At 39.1% G+C, this 14956-nt stretch overlaps 1 protein-coding gene across 2 annotated transcripts in view; it reads right to left on the reverse strand.

Annotated features, from left to right (window-relative positions):
* The window catches only part of LOC149167033 (uncharacterized), a 105077-nt gene extending 92061 nt beyond the window's left edge, over positions 1-13016 (reverse strand). For both annotated transcript variants that reach the window (XR_016260903.1, XM_089432846.1), the window contains exons 1-2: positions 12832-13016; positions 10836-12285 (exon numbers count right to left, since the gene is read on the reverse strand). Coding sequence is in view for 1 of the 2 variants with exons in the window: in XM_089432846.1 (XP_089288972.1) it covers positions 10836-11982 (1147 nt within the window). In the remaining variant the exon portion in view is untranslated. The remainder of the gene's footprint in view (positions 1-10835; positions 12286-12831) is intronic.
* Between the last annotated feature and the right edge of the window lie 1940 nt (positions 13017-14956).

A 14956-nucleotide genomic window follows, 5' to 3' on the forward strand; every position in this document is an offset into this window, starting at 1 on the left:
CTCATTTATGTACAATGCAAAGGTGAATATATCAAAATGGCACCAAGTGCAATACATATCAGCAACAAAATACAAAATCAATGAGGCTCTAAATGGCCCCTAGAGTCCAAAAATAATGCTACAAGCTATGGGGCCACTAGCCTACTACAAGTCTACATATCAGTTATCAACATGATCACTCCTCATCATGATCAAACTCATCATCGCTACTACACATGGGAAATTTGTCTAGCCGATGTTTGCCAATTTTACCGATATTTTGGTGGTATATTAATTTTGTCGATGTTTGCCAATTGTTACCGATATTTTCCTAATTTTTATGATATTTTGGTTTTTTGGACCCTTGCCGATTTGTTAATTTTAGGATAACAATGGTATGTTCTATGCTTAGAGCAATTTTACTTCAAATTCTTTATTAGCCCAATATCATATCCAGTTTAGCAATCACATCAACATGATAGTAAAATGCAAATAGAACATAAACAATAACAGTAAAAGACAAGCCAACACAAGAGGACACAAGATATGGCACCAGCCAGGGACAAACCCCAATGTGGGGAAACCCTTGATCAATTCTTCTTATAATTCTTCAAGTTCAGCAGAGAGAGAGAGAGTACAATTTACAATATTCACTTGCCCAAATTGGTCAGTCAAAACAACAAAAACAAAAAGCCCTAACCAGAAAGTCAACGCTGGTCAAGAGGGTTGAAATTGACCTCCAAAATAGCTTGGTCAACTCGACCTCCAATAGCAAGATAATGCAGCCCAAAACAGTTTTAGATTAACTAGTCAAACTTGGTCAAATAAAGTCAACATAGCAACCATAACTAGGGCAGTCAATATTGGTCAACGCATGGGTCAAATTGCCTCTATTTTTGTGCCCAAAACTGCAGCATGCCCAAACAGAAATCTCCCTCACAAAACCAAAGTCAACCTCCTGAAATTTCGATCAAATATGGTCAACACGACAACTAGAAAACCAGACCTTCCTTCACACATGTGGAGAGAGAGAGAAGCCCAGAAATTTGTACCCAATCAAGATGAAAGAGAGAAAGATGAATAAGAGTGATACCAAAATGAGGAGGCACATTGTATTTATATGCAACATTGAAGGCTAGAGGAGGCTAATTTGATGGTTGGCCGACCTTGATAATTTGTCCATAATCAAAACAAATTCATAACTACATTTGTACATGTCAGAATCGGATGATCTTTAGATCAATCCTCACCTCTCAGAAAGAGGAATCCAATAAAAATATCAATTGCCTCATCAGAGTTGTCCAAAGTGATGTTTGGCCCTAGTTGCCAAATTTAACAGTCCCATCTCAACTAGGGAGAACATCACCTGCCAAACTGTCTGACAATTTGTACCATCCCTGTCACTGCTCTGCTCCGCTGAACCATGAAGAAAGAAGAAATGATTGAGAATGTATCATACCATTCTCCACTAACCCGAAGTCAGTCTCCAATAATAGAGAGTATGTCATACCACTCTTAATTGACCCATAGTCAGTTTCCATTAATCCCAAGTCAATATCAACATCCTAGCATAGGGAGTATACGGTACTACACGATGCGTCCTTCAGTAGTACTATGGTCCCTATCCTCATTTCCCTACTCATTAGCCAAATGAGAGGTACTCCACATGAGTCACGGATTGCATGGGTAGGATGCACTAACAGGAGAAGGTGAACCACTCATCCTGCTCATATGCCATAGGTGAGGGTGAGCCACTCAGCGTATGCATATGCCACCATGGGGTATCACAAGGAAAGGTGGACCATTCACCCTGTACATAGCGCACCACCAGGGGAGGGTGGGTCACCCTATGGTCGCTCATCGCTCCAAAAAGTACCCCAAGCCCCCCAAAGCTCCCAGATCTCAACATCCATCTTATATGAGACCCTCATAAGAGGGTCTCTACAACTCCAAGTCGTTCACGGAAGGTCAAGAATTTGACCTTTCCCAGGGGCTTCGTAAGAATATCGACGACCTGATCATCAGTCCCAATGTGTTGGAGTCTTATTGCTCGTCGTTGTGCCATATCCCTGATAAAGTGGTACCTGATATTAATATGCTTGGAGCGGTCATGTAACACGGGATTGTACGAAAGACAAATCCCACTCTGATTGTCGCAGAAGATCACGGTGGTATCCAGCACATGTCCAAACAGCTCACTAAAGAGCTTCCTCAACAGACAACTTCACAAGAGGCCAAACTAGCAACAATGTATTCAGCCTCAGCGGTGCTTAAAGCAACCGACTTCTACTTCTTGCTCATCCATGATATTGAAGCAAAACCTAGAGAGAAGCAACATCCAAATGTGATTTTATGATCCACCATACTGCTAGCCCAGTCTGCATCAAAGTAACCATGCAGCCTCACATCCCCGACAGTGTATCTCAGTCCATAAGTGATTGTGCCTCGAAGATATCTCAAGAGATTCTTAGTAGTAATCCAATGTATGTGATGAGGCTCAATCATAAACTGGCTCAATGTATTCACTGCAAAACATATGTCCGGACAGGAGTTCACCAAGAACATCAAGGCCCCCACGAGTTGACGATACTCTGAATGATTTCCCAAATCGGGCCCTCCAGCACTTCCACATAACTTCTTGAAGTTAAGTTCCATCGGAGTAGTCACGAACTTATAGTCCACCATCTCAAATCTTTCAAGAATCTTCACAATATATTTTCCTTGAGAAAGGAAAATCTTGCCTGGCTTTTGCCAGGCCTCCAACCCTAGGAAGTAATGCATCAGTCCTCGGTCCTTCATCTCGAATTCGGAAGAAGGGTTTGCACCTGTCAGAAAGAGATCGTCCACATAGAGTAACAAGATGAGAGGTTTATCATTCTCAACCTTAAAATAAAGAGTCGGATCAACGTCACTTCTCGTAAATCCCAACTTCATTAGATAGTTATCAATCCTCTCATACCAAGCCTGGGGTGCTTGCTTCAACCCATAGAGGGCTTTCTTCAACCTGCGTACATGTGACTAACGATCTTGAACTGCAAACCCCTCAGGTTGTTCTACATAGACTTCCTCCTTAAGTGAACCATGTAAGAAGGCAGTCTTAACATCCATCTGATGAAGATTCCATCCTTGCGAGGTAGCAAGGGCTATAATCAAACAGATGGTGGTGTAGCGGGTAACCAGTGCAAATATCTCATCATAATCTACGCCTTCCTTTTGAGAGAAGCGTCGGGCAACGAATCTGGCCTTGAACTTTTCAGCACTTGTATCAGCTCCATGCTTGATTTTGTAGAGCCATTTTGAGGTGACAACGGATTTGTCCTTGGGTCTAAGGACCACATCCCAGACATCATTCTTCATAATCAACTCATATTCTTCGTTCATTGCATCCTTCCAAACTTGGTGTTTGCCAGCTTCTTCGAATGTGCAAGGCTCAGATTGAACAATGGCGCTCATAGCAGTTAAGTACCCTTGGCACCTATTCAGCTTCTTGCTTTCACGAAATGTCCCCCCAAGGTGCAACATGTCTTTCGACATCTTCGAGAATCTCCCTAAGCCATGAGGGTCTCCTTTTCAAGGAGGGCTCATGAGGGATGGATCAATGGGATCCATTGGTCCTTCAGCATCGGACATTTGCTCATCTTGTGATTCTCCCTGCTTTCTGGAATCTACTTCTTTGGCCTTCTTTGGAAGAGGAAGGTTGCTAATCTTCCTTAGGGCAGCATCCTCGTCGAATGTGACATCGTTACTCAACTCTACTTCTCTTTGACCAGAAACATAGATTCTATATCCCTTAGAAGTTTCATTGTAGCCCACAAAAGTTCCTTCTTCCTAGATGCCTCCAATTTACTTCTCTTTTCTTTCGGCACATGAAAGTATATGGGACCACCAAAAATTCTAAAATGAGAAACATCAAGTTTCTTACCGGTGAAAACTTCTTCACGAGTTTGGGAGTCCAATGCTTGATGAGGGCATCAATTTTTAACGTACACAGCAATGTTGGCAGCCTCTCCCCATAGGAACTTTGGAAGTCCTTGATCATGAAGCATGGCACAAGTGGCTTCTATAATGGAATGATTCTTCCTTTCAACAACACCATTTTGCTCAGGAGTATATGCAGTAGTAGTCTTCCTCTTAATGCCAGCTTATCCACAATAATCTTTGAACTCATTTGATTCGTATTCGGTTCCATTATCGGTCCTCAATATTTTGATCTTCTTCCCGGCTTGATTTTCAACTAAAGCTTTGAAAGAATGGAACCATGAGAATACTTCGTCCTTCTTCAAGAAATATATCCAAGTCTTGCAAGAGAAATTTTCTATAAAGGTTGCATAATATAAGTATCCTCCCAATGAGTTCACGAACATTGCACCAGATAGATCAGAATGAATCAACTGCAATACGTCAGTAGTTTTGCTATCACTTGAGGGGAATGGTCCCCTTATGCTTTCCTTCGGCACACCCCTGACAAACACCTTCATGTTCTACTTTAAATTCAGGCATACTTGTCACCATCTTCCTCACATCGGGTAGAGCCTTATAATGTAGATAAGAAACCCTCTAGTGCCATAATTCAGATTGAAGTGATGTGTCGCAAGACATAGCTCCCAATGGGCTTCCTCCAACTTGATATAGGCTATCAACCCTGAAGCCAAGTGTAAATGCATCTTTGAAATTTTTATTCCACACACGTACCTTTCCATCGATGAATGCCACCTTGAATCCTTTGTCCTCCATCGCCGAGATAGATACCAGGTTCTTCTTTAGATCAAGTACATATAGTACTTCTTGTAGATGAATGGTGTTACCCTGATTCAATTGAAGAGTAACATTCCCAACTCCCTTTACGGGATAGGTGGCATTGTCTCCAAGGATAATTTCTAAATTTGTATCCCTTTCAATCATATTTGAAAGAGCTTCCTTATACCCAGTGAAGTGCCTTGAGGCACCACTATCAGTCAACCAATTTCCCAAAGTATCTAGAGGAGAGGCAGTAGAGAGGGCGGATATAAGATAAAATTCCTTTTGCTTAGAATTTACAACATTAGACTCATCATACCTAGAGTTTCTTGTTCTTTTAGAAGCTCGATCATTTCCAAGTTGAGTAGTGAAAGCATTCATTTTCTCTTTGTTGTTGAACCTGCCATTCCTTTGATTGTTGCTGTTGCCCCTGGAATGATTGTGATCATCATCATGAGATGTGTCCCTTCTATTTGGATACTCCCTAGCATAGTGACCAAACTTGTTGCAAATGAAACATCTTCCCTTCCTTCCATTTTTGAAACCAGACCTTCCTTGACATTGCTTCTTTTTAGCATGAGCGGAGAATGCAATAGGATCATTCTTATTTGAAGGCGTATCTAGTTCCATCATCCTTGTTTCTTCTTAAGAGCATCTAGTCAACAATTCTTCAAAACCTGGAATCATGTTGTTATTAAGAATAGTAGTGTTGAACAAGTGCCATTCACAAGGAGTCCTCCAAGGGCAATGAGGGTAAGCTCCCTACCAGCAATAGCTTCTCCAATCGAAAGAAGATCATTTTTATCTTTTAATCCTCATGAAGTAGGATTGAATATCTTCAGTTCTTCATTTCTTTATATCCTTCAGCTTGTTCTTGAGGAAAAGAATTTGATTTGCATTGATAGATTTGAACATACCAACCAACCTATCATATATCTCCTTTGATGTGTTCGAATCGGAAATGTAAGCAACTAAATGCTTATGAATAGAATCCTTGATGATCTTCTTGACTTTGACTTCACCCTCCTTGTATTTGGTTTTGGCAATAGCAGGTGCATTAGAAGGAGGTTCTCAAATCTTTCCCTGCACATAATCCATCACATCTTGTTCTTCTAATGTCAAATCAAGAGACATCTTCCATACATAATAATCAGACTTATCATAAAGCTTTTCATCGGAGTTGAAGTAGGATGTGGAAGCCATTGAATCTTGTCTTTGATCAGTGATTGCTCCTCTTGGTGATTGCTCTTCTCACTCTTGCTTGGGCTTTGTCTTCACCTCGGATCTGATACCATGTTAATTTTAGGATAACAATGGTATGTTTTATGCTTAGAGCAATTTTACTTCAAACTCTTTATTAGCCCAATATCATATCCAATTTAGCAATCACATCAACATGACAGTAAAATGCAAATAAACATAAACAATAACAGTAGAAGACAAGCCAACACAAGAGGACACAAGATATGGCACCAGCTAGGGACAAACACCAATGTGGAGAAACCCTTGTTCAATTCTTCTTATAATTCTTCAAGTTCAACAGAGAGAGGGAGTACAATTTACAATATCCACTTGCCCAAACTGATCAATCAAAACAGCGGAACCAAAAAGCCCTAACCAGAAAGTCAATGTTGGTCAAGAGGGTTGAAATTGACCTCCAAAACAGCTCAACCTTGGTCAACTCGGCCTCCAACAGCAAGATAATGCGGCCCAAAACAATCTGAAATTAACCAGTCAAACCTGGTCAACTAAAATCAACGCATCAACCAGAACTAGGGCAGTCAACATTGGTCAACATTGTTCAAATTCAGCCTCCTGAAATTTCGATCAAATCTGGTCAACACAGCAGCTAGAAAATCATTTGCACGTGTGGAGAGAAAGACAAGCCCAGAAATCTGTACCCAATCAAGATGAGAGAGAGAAAGATGAATGAGAGTGATACCAAAATGAGGAGGCACCTTGTATTTATATGAAACGTTGAAGGCTAGAGGAGGCTAATTTGACGGCTGGCCGACCTTGACAATTTGTCCATAATCAAACTAAATTCATAACTTCATTTGTACATTTCAAAATGGGATGATCTTTAGATCAATCCTACACCTCTCGGAAAGAGGAATCCAAGAAAAATAGCAGTTGCCTCATAAGAGCTGTCCAAAGTGATGTTTGGCCATAGTTGCCAAATTTAACACAATTTTATCCTAATGCCAATGTTTGTAACATTTGAAAAAGTTTAACATGTCTAACAAATGATTTTGGTTTGAGTGAAGGGTTCATTTCTTCAACCTTATAATGTAGTTGAAAAGGCTTAGCATGGCTAACCAATTATTTTCCTTTGAGTAAAGGGTACATTTTTGTTAAGGTAAAGGTAGAGGAGTTCAACAATCAATACCACCAACATCGACAAAGTGCAACAATCAATGCCACCAACATCAAGGTACTTAAAGGGCTTCATGCTCTTGATCAAATGCCGATCTCATACCCTCACGTAGGGCATAATCAAATGGAAACATTGCAATCCCCCAAATCTTGAAATTGCAAAAACCATTGAGTATGCTAGATTTTGAGTGAAATTTCAAATTTTAGTTTCTCCATATGAAATCCAATGAAGTCGAAACGACTCTCAAACATCTTGAGTCATTTCATGGGATGAGAATGAAATTTAAAGGGAAATTTGCCAAGATGACCCCCGAGCATAAAGAACTAGCCAATTTGACCAGTTAGCGACTCCACCCAACCAGTTCTGAATATTATGGTTTTAGCAAGACAAAAAGATAAAGAGAAAAAGTTGTATGATTGAATTTGTATCATGATAAATTCTAAATGTTTTTAGTTTCTAAATTATAAAAAATAATGAATCTTTGTCTATATTTCATTTTTGTGATGTACTAATTTCTTATATATATAACAAATTTGTGTGTGTGTAACATCCTCCTCCATGTCCTGATTTGGGGTCCCCATGCCTCATGTCAGACACTTGTATTTTTTTGTCCTCCGTGTCTCATGTCATCATGTCATGTGACTTAGAAAATGGGCCTAAGGGCAAGGATGGAGCCACAATTTATTTTGGAGAGATTCTGGCAGATTTGCATGTGCTAATTGCAATTTGCAAATTTATGAAGAGGCTGAAGAATCAGAAAGTCAACAAGGGAAATTTTCTGAGCACACAAAGAGAAGGTGACTACACATGGGAGAGGCTGAGAGCATTCAGGAGGCTGAGCCGAGTTTATCTGCAGCCAGATCTGCTGCATGTGTGATGGTCATACAAATCAGGCCGCACATGTGAACAGCCAAGAGGGCCCTTTTCCAGCAGCACGTGTGGGGGCAGAGGTGTCTTCTGACGGCTGCACATGTGGAGCAGAGGCCAAAAATATGTGCAGAAATTTTGACAATAATTTCAGGTTTTGTTCACTGTTTTTCTGTGTATTTCAGAGGGAGGTTTTCTCTAGTACAGGAGCCCTTAATTTTTCTGAGAATAATTTAATCAAGGAAATTTTGGAGGACAAAATGATAAAATCTTTGCTGATTGTGTCTGACTTTTCTGAGTATATTTCTGAATATTTCTGCTGCAAGATTATTGAGTTAAAAGTACCAGAGTATTTCTGTTTTGTAGTTTTCAGAATTTATTTACTACAGAAAAATAATTTGATGGGTAAAATACTTTCTGTGGATAGAGTACAAGCAAAGAAACAAAAATCTGAAACTGGTGCTTAGAAATTAACATTGGGAGTCAAAGAAAACTTACTGTGGGATGGAAATTTTGCATATCCCCACAACTTATATGTCACTAGTTCAAAATGTTGACAATCAGAGAGAAAGCAGGCCCTCAAGATGACAACCAGTAATAGCAAATGTTTAAGGTTTAAAGCTGTGACTGGTAATAGCTTATGTTAATCATAACATGTATCTTTCCTCAAAATTATGATCATAACTTTTAAAACATGCAAGGAAAAGTTCGGAAGGGTAAAAGTCTACAAATATTCAAAACTAAAATAAGTTTGCGAAAATTGGGAAAAAGACAAGCAGTAGCAATCACATTGTAGTTTCCTCACACTGCCTAGCTTGATTCCTTCCCACCCATCCATCCACCTCTTTTAAATGATTCCCAATCTTAGGCCAGGTCATCTATGTCCTCCAACAAAAAAGAATCTTAAGTCTAGCCACAACTAGTTCATCGATTGAAAAAATGCTCAATGAATGATACAATCACCTCAAGCTAGCCCAAACACACTCAAACTATATAATGAGCAGTTATTTCAGCTAAAGATTGAATTGTAGAAATGATGCCGCAGACCTTGGCAGTGCTTGCAAATGAACAACAAGGTGATGAGAAAATAGCATTACTATACAAACAGATAACGTACTAATGGAAAAACATAAGAGATAGAGAGCCAAAACAAAGTGAACAAATGCAGGAGAGAATCAAGCATAGCCCAGTTGCAGACATTTGGCTAAACATCAAAACTTCAGCATGAGAAGACCACCCAATCCAAAGTAAGTAGCTGCAGGAAAATTCCAAGGATAGCCCCAGTTTGCATAGGATTGGCCAAAGACCCAGATTTCAGTTTAAGATAAGAATCAGAAATAAAGCTTTTAAATAGTCCCAAACTATTAAGATATAAGTACAAAATCATATTTAAAACTGTAAATATGCTAAAATCACCACCTCAAAAGAATCAATACATAATTAATATAGCCTGGTTCATCATCCAATCAGTGCTTTTGACCTAAGACACCAGAAACACTGCCCTCCAGGTGCCAAAAATGTGTTTCTACGTTTTGGAAAAGGATCCTTGTATTAAACAAGACTGAAATGTTTCAGAAGTGTTTCTCGATTTTGAAATGTTGTATCGGCCATTTCAGCCACCATTTTGGACTCTAAGCCAAGTGTATATCCATCACTTCTGCCAACATTTCAATCCATAGAAAACTAAAGTAAAAGTGAAAAAAAATGGTAACCCTAATTTCTTACAAATCAAGTTAATATAGAAGACTTGGACCTCCTCTCAATTATAGCTCTCTTTTTGTCTTTATTTACAAATTTGAAATTCATGAATACTATTATGAAAAAATATTGTCTCACGGTTTTTTTGGTATATAATTGTGCTGAGAGGCACTTTACAGCCCGTATGGGGTAGATGTTGTAGTGTCTGTAAAAGAGTGTAAACATTTAAATGTCGACTCAATATCATATCCTAGCCATACCATATCCTGTTTTCCAAAAACCTGCATATCCATATCTATTCCCTTATGCATATCTACGTAACATAATATATATAAATATACTTGCTGTATCCTATTTTCTAAAAATATGTCATATCCATATTTGTTCCCGTATGCATATCTGTGCAACTTAGGCTTTAGCCAAATGTGAAGCTCCACCTTGAGTGGACACATGTTGCCAGCCTTCAACTTCCCTCGGATGCAACTGGAGTCTGAATACTTCTAAACAATTAGAATGAAGCGGAAAGCTCCAAACGAGTTGAGAATCTTGTCAAAGAAAATAGATGGCATATACACCTATTACACAACAATTTCATTAATCGAAATTTGATTAAACCATCCAACCATACCATGTCGCTTCGAAGTCCACCTCCAAATATCTTCCACTCTTAGTCTATTTCAGATAAATATCGAGGTAGTCAACTTGTTTCCTATTCCTCTTTTGGGAATGTCCAAGCTCGCCAAAGGTTTAAAACATTTCCTGATTATGCTTGATGAGAACATAATGTTACAGCCCCAAAATCCCAACCTGCTTCCCAAATTCATCAATTTTGGCCCAAGTATCCACCACCGACTATGACTCACAAGTTCGCCAAACTATATAAGTCACATATCTATATGATGTTTACAAACAAATGACCCCATGAATATGGTGCTTGCATGCCATTCAAAATGCACAATCCTTCAGGTAATCCTTATTTCAATTGGTAAGCTTGGTTATACGCAAAACATATCTTCTGTGATAACATGGATATACACCAAATTCTAGAACATTATATCAATATTGTAAAAGTTATTAATGATAATTTAAAAACTAAGAACATTATATGATATAGATCAGATTTTTCTACCGAGAGTCAAAGTTTTGTTTAAAAGAAAAAAAAGGCTGGAATACTGACCATCCATATCCATATCTGACACTGCAGGAGATGTTGGTACCTGTTCCACTGAAAGCTTTGGATCTATTGATTGTTGGCTATACATAGGTGTCTCTGATGGTTCAATAGATTGACCCTGATTTTCCACCTGCTCACTTGTAGTTATTTGCAGTTCCCACTTTTTTTTCATCCACTGAAAATACTGATATCCAACTGCCGCATCACTGCTGGGTGCTCCATCAAATAAAAATGAAAACTTTGGATTACCTGCTTGCTTAGCCCGAGCCATATTTTCAAATTCAGGCCCATTCTTAACAACAAATTCAGAAAGAATTTCAATATTCTGAACCATTTCTTCATCATTTGGCACCTGTGGAGGTGGAGGTAAAGTGGTTGTGTGTGAAGATGGAGGTTGATCCACGGCATCTGTTGAAGGTGGAGGTGGTTGAGCAAATTCCAGTGCAGGAGGTTGTGGCAAATACTGTTGGGGATAACGAGGCTGTGAATGTGTGGGTGGAGGTAGTTGACTAGCATCCAGTGCGGGAGGGGGCGGTGGAGGTGGTGGCAGGTTCTGATGTAATGTTTGTGAAGATAAACTTGATTGAGAAACCTCCGCTGCAGGAGGAGGTGGCATTGGCAATTGCTGAGGTAATGAATATGAAGGAGGGGCTGGTTGAGAAAAGTCGAATCCTGGAGAAGGCTGTGGTGGAAATAATGGAGAAAATGAAGGAGGTTGGGGTGGAGGAGGACCATGAGGAAGAGTACCAATAAAATTGGCAGCACGAGGAATAGGAAGCTGAGGAGGTGGGCCTGGTAGTGGTGGTCCAGGCGGTGGCCCCTGGAAATGGTGTTGTTCAAAAGGTGGCCTAGAGGGAAGCATTCCAAATGGAGGTGCAGACGATTGAGTTCCATGATTCGGTACAGATTGCATTGAAACTGGAGGAAAACCAGGTGACATAGGAGATACCTGTGGAAGCATTGCGGGAGGAGGCCCATAGCCGAAATTCTGTTGTTGTCCACCTGGAAAAGCAGGTGGCATGGTTTGAGGACCTCCTCCTTGCATCATGGGAGGGTAGACAGGTCTAGGCTCGGGTGCAGGGTACTGCTGAATGGAAACCCCTGGAGGACCGTGCCTGTATTGCGGAGCATATCCTCCTGGTCTATACATTCTAATTTTACTTTTTCCACGGTACAACGGAGTGTCAATAAATTGAAGTTTCTGCAGAAAATTTCAAAGTTCCCCCGTTTTAACAAGTAGATGCCCGAAACCTATCGATTGTCAAGGCTTATAAAATTAGTCTGAACTCTTTCTATTGCCAAAAAGCCCAATGCAAAACCGAGTTAAAGGCAATCCCAGCAAAAATATTTTGAGCTTCATGCACAAGTAAATGTCTTCTGTCATTGTAAGGATCTCGCTTTCATTCTTACGCCGATTGTTACTTCACAAGACATGCGAACAGGAGCACCGGCCCTGCCCAGAAAACCATCCATTCATGTACATTCAGTTTAGCTTAATCAACCACATATTCTATAAACTTCAACTATTTTTCGTCTTTAAAACATGACAAACAGAAACCCCGACTTCAACCAAAACCCAATGGGATTGCAATGTCGACTCAAAGAAATACCATATTATTACGTATATTAATCTGGTTGACTTTTAATGTCAAAAAAAAAAATCTGTATGAATGTGGCATTGAACATTTGATGCATAAACAGCTCTGCAAATCTACTTCGCCTACATCTTAAAAGGAGCAGTGACCCCTAATTCAGTGCCAAATGAAACAAAAACCCAAAACCGCTGACCAACAAAGTGACCCCTCAAAAACCTAATCGGATAAGATTAGCAATGTCAATCGAAAATATCTGCTAAGTGCAGCCCACTTCAATAATTCAGGAATAACTATACAACATAACGCAGTAGTGGATTCCATTCTTAAATGAACAGTAGAAGCACAGCAGAAGAGAAATGTTAAAACCCTAGCATAGCATAGGCATACAAGTGATAGAAACTAACCTTCGGGATAGAAGATTGATTCGCCCGCGTGCCTCGCATAAGCCCAACAACGCTCTCAATTGAGAGCCGAAATGAAGGAAAATCGGAGATGATGAAGTTTTAAACAAAAAAGATTGCCAGATTGTGAGAATATATAATGGAAAATGTATTCTCCATTAAGTAAATAATATGCCTGGTAAAAATTGGCACGCTATAATAAATTTATTAGGTCATTATTATCTGTTCGGCTCTTGTGGTAAAAAAAAGTGTAAACTGCATGGGTAAGGTATATGTTTCTTTTTCCTTTTATTTTCCATGATATGCTCATACAAGATATCCTTGAGTGCAACATCTTGATTTTTTTAACTTAAAAAACATCTAAATTTTAACTTAAGCCACGTCATTTGTGTTGAGCTTTTGAGTAAGCTTAATATTTTTCCGCAAAATGTTTTCAAATAATCAAAATATGATATCAAAACCCCACCTTAAATTAGCTGGTTTTCTTGAAAATTAAAAAATAAGAAGTTGCCATCAATAATGTGAAAAAAAAAAATGAAAAAAATATATTAAATAATTAATATAATGTTTTATTAATATTTAAAAATATATATAAAACATTTAAAAAAATATATATATATATATATTTTTGAGTATGTATGTATATTCATCTGGTTATTAACCATTATGTTAAAGGATTATTTTGAGTTAAAATTTTATGTTTTAAATTGGGTATTTTTTTGTGTATTTTGAATATTTTTAAAGGGTAATTTTGGAGATTGTTGTTTGCTCCATTCGATGTCTTTGAAAGCGTGGAAGATTCAGGATCTCCTGCGTCTGGTTTCTCTTATTTTACCTTTGTTTCTGGTCTTAAGTGGGCTCGGGGAGCCTAGGTATGTTGTTCCCTACCTTGGGCGACAGACACATCTCATTTTCATGGCAATTGTTGGGTTTAGGCCTAACGTTCAGTGTTCAATGTCTTTATGTTGTGTCAATTTACCAGGTATTCATTATTAGTGTAACTGTCGGGACTTGAAGTTGCCTGGTTGCTTCATGCTCGAGGTTTGGGTTGTTTGTTTCAAGGTTGTCTATTCCATCACAGCTCTGTCTAGAGGCATCATGGTTCGTCCCTCCTCTGGTTTTGGTTCTTCGGCGAAAGGTAGTCGAGGTCGAGGAAGGAATGTTGGAAGTCACAGCGTCAACAGTGAATATCATACCTGCCAATCGAGGGGTAGGGGCCATAAGTCAACATCGCAGCTAATCCAAGATGCAACCCAATCTTACCAGACATGCACCCCATATCAGGTCTGATAGCTTATTTCAAATTGGGAGACAGAACTTAACCAATAAGCAAAAGCAAAGATTCAATTGGAAGATTAGAGAGACCTGGTCCCTGACCCCCTGACCACTCCAAAGGTTGCACTTCTCAATATAAGCAAATTGCTCGCCTGTATTGGTTAATGAATAACATTGTGGCCAAGGGCATCATGAACCCTCCAGCTAGCTCCTCTAAATCTGACCTTGGTCTTCAGGAAATCTAGAAGGAATTTCAACTTATTCAGTTCCAAATTCAGCAGCAGAATGTCCGCCTCAGCCCCATCGAGAAACACATGTCGTATCTTCCCCAGTCTGAACTACCGGGTTCAAGTGCGAAAGATCCAACTTCAATGGGTTCCTCTGGCGAATAGCAGTATGCTTGGCTTTGTTTGATTTCAAATTTTGTTTTAACTCTATATGATAAAGCTACAGGATAGGTTATTGTGTTTCAATTACTTAGATATTAGAAGTTTTCAAGAGATTCAGACATATAAGGCATTGTTAGACATACTCAAACTTTTAAGTTTTTTGGATGGCATACAATGTTGTTTGGTGGCCAACAGACTTGGTTTCCCTCTAGGTAGGTTGAGGCCACCGAACTCCTTGAATTTTGGTTGTAACCTGTTTTTTGAAGATGATGAATGAAAAGGTCCTATTAAGATTACAAAAAAAGGGTAATTTTGGAGAGGAGGCCATAAACACTGATGTTAAGCAAATTATTGAATTTGTAAATTTATAAGTTAGATAACAAACTATTCATCATTTTCTCTTCATATGGATATTGCAATTTACAGTTTTTACACATGTAATAAATGGTATATATATATATATA

The sequence above is a fragment of the Pinus tabuliformis genome, chromosome 5_1, assembly GCF_031772625.1.
Source record: "Pinus tabuliformis cultivar Carrire ecotype Pingquan chromosome 5_1, CPIR1, whole genome shotgun sequence".
Lineage (NCBI taxonomy): Eukaryota > Viridiplantae > Streptophyta > Pinopsida > Pinales > Pinaceae > Pinus > Pinus tabuliformis.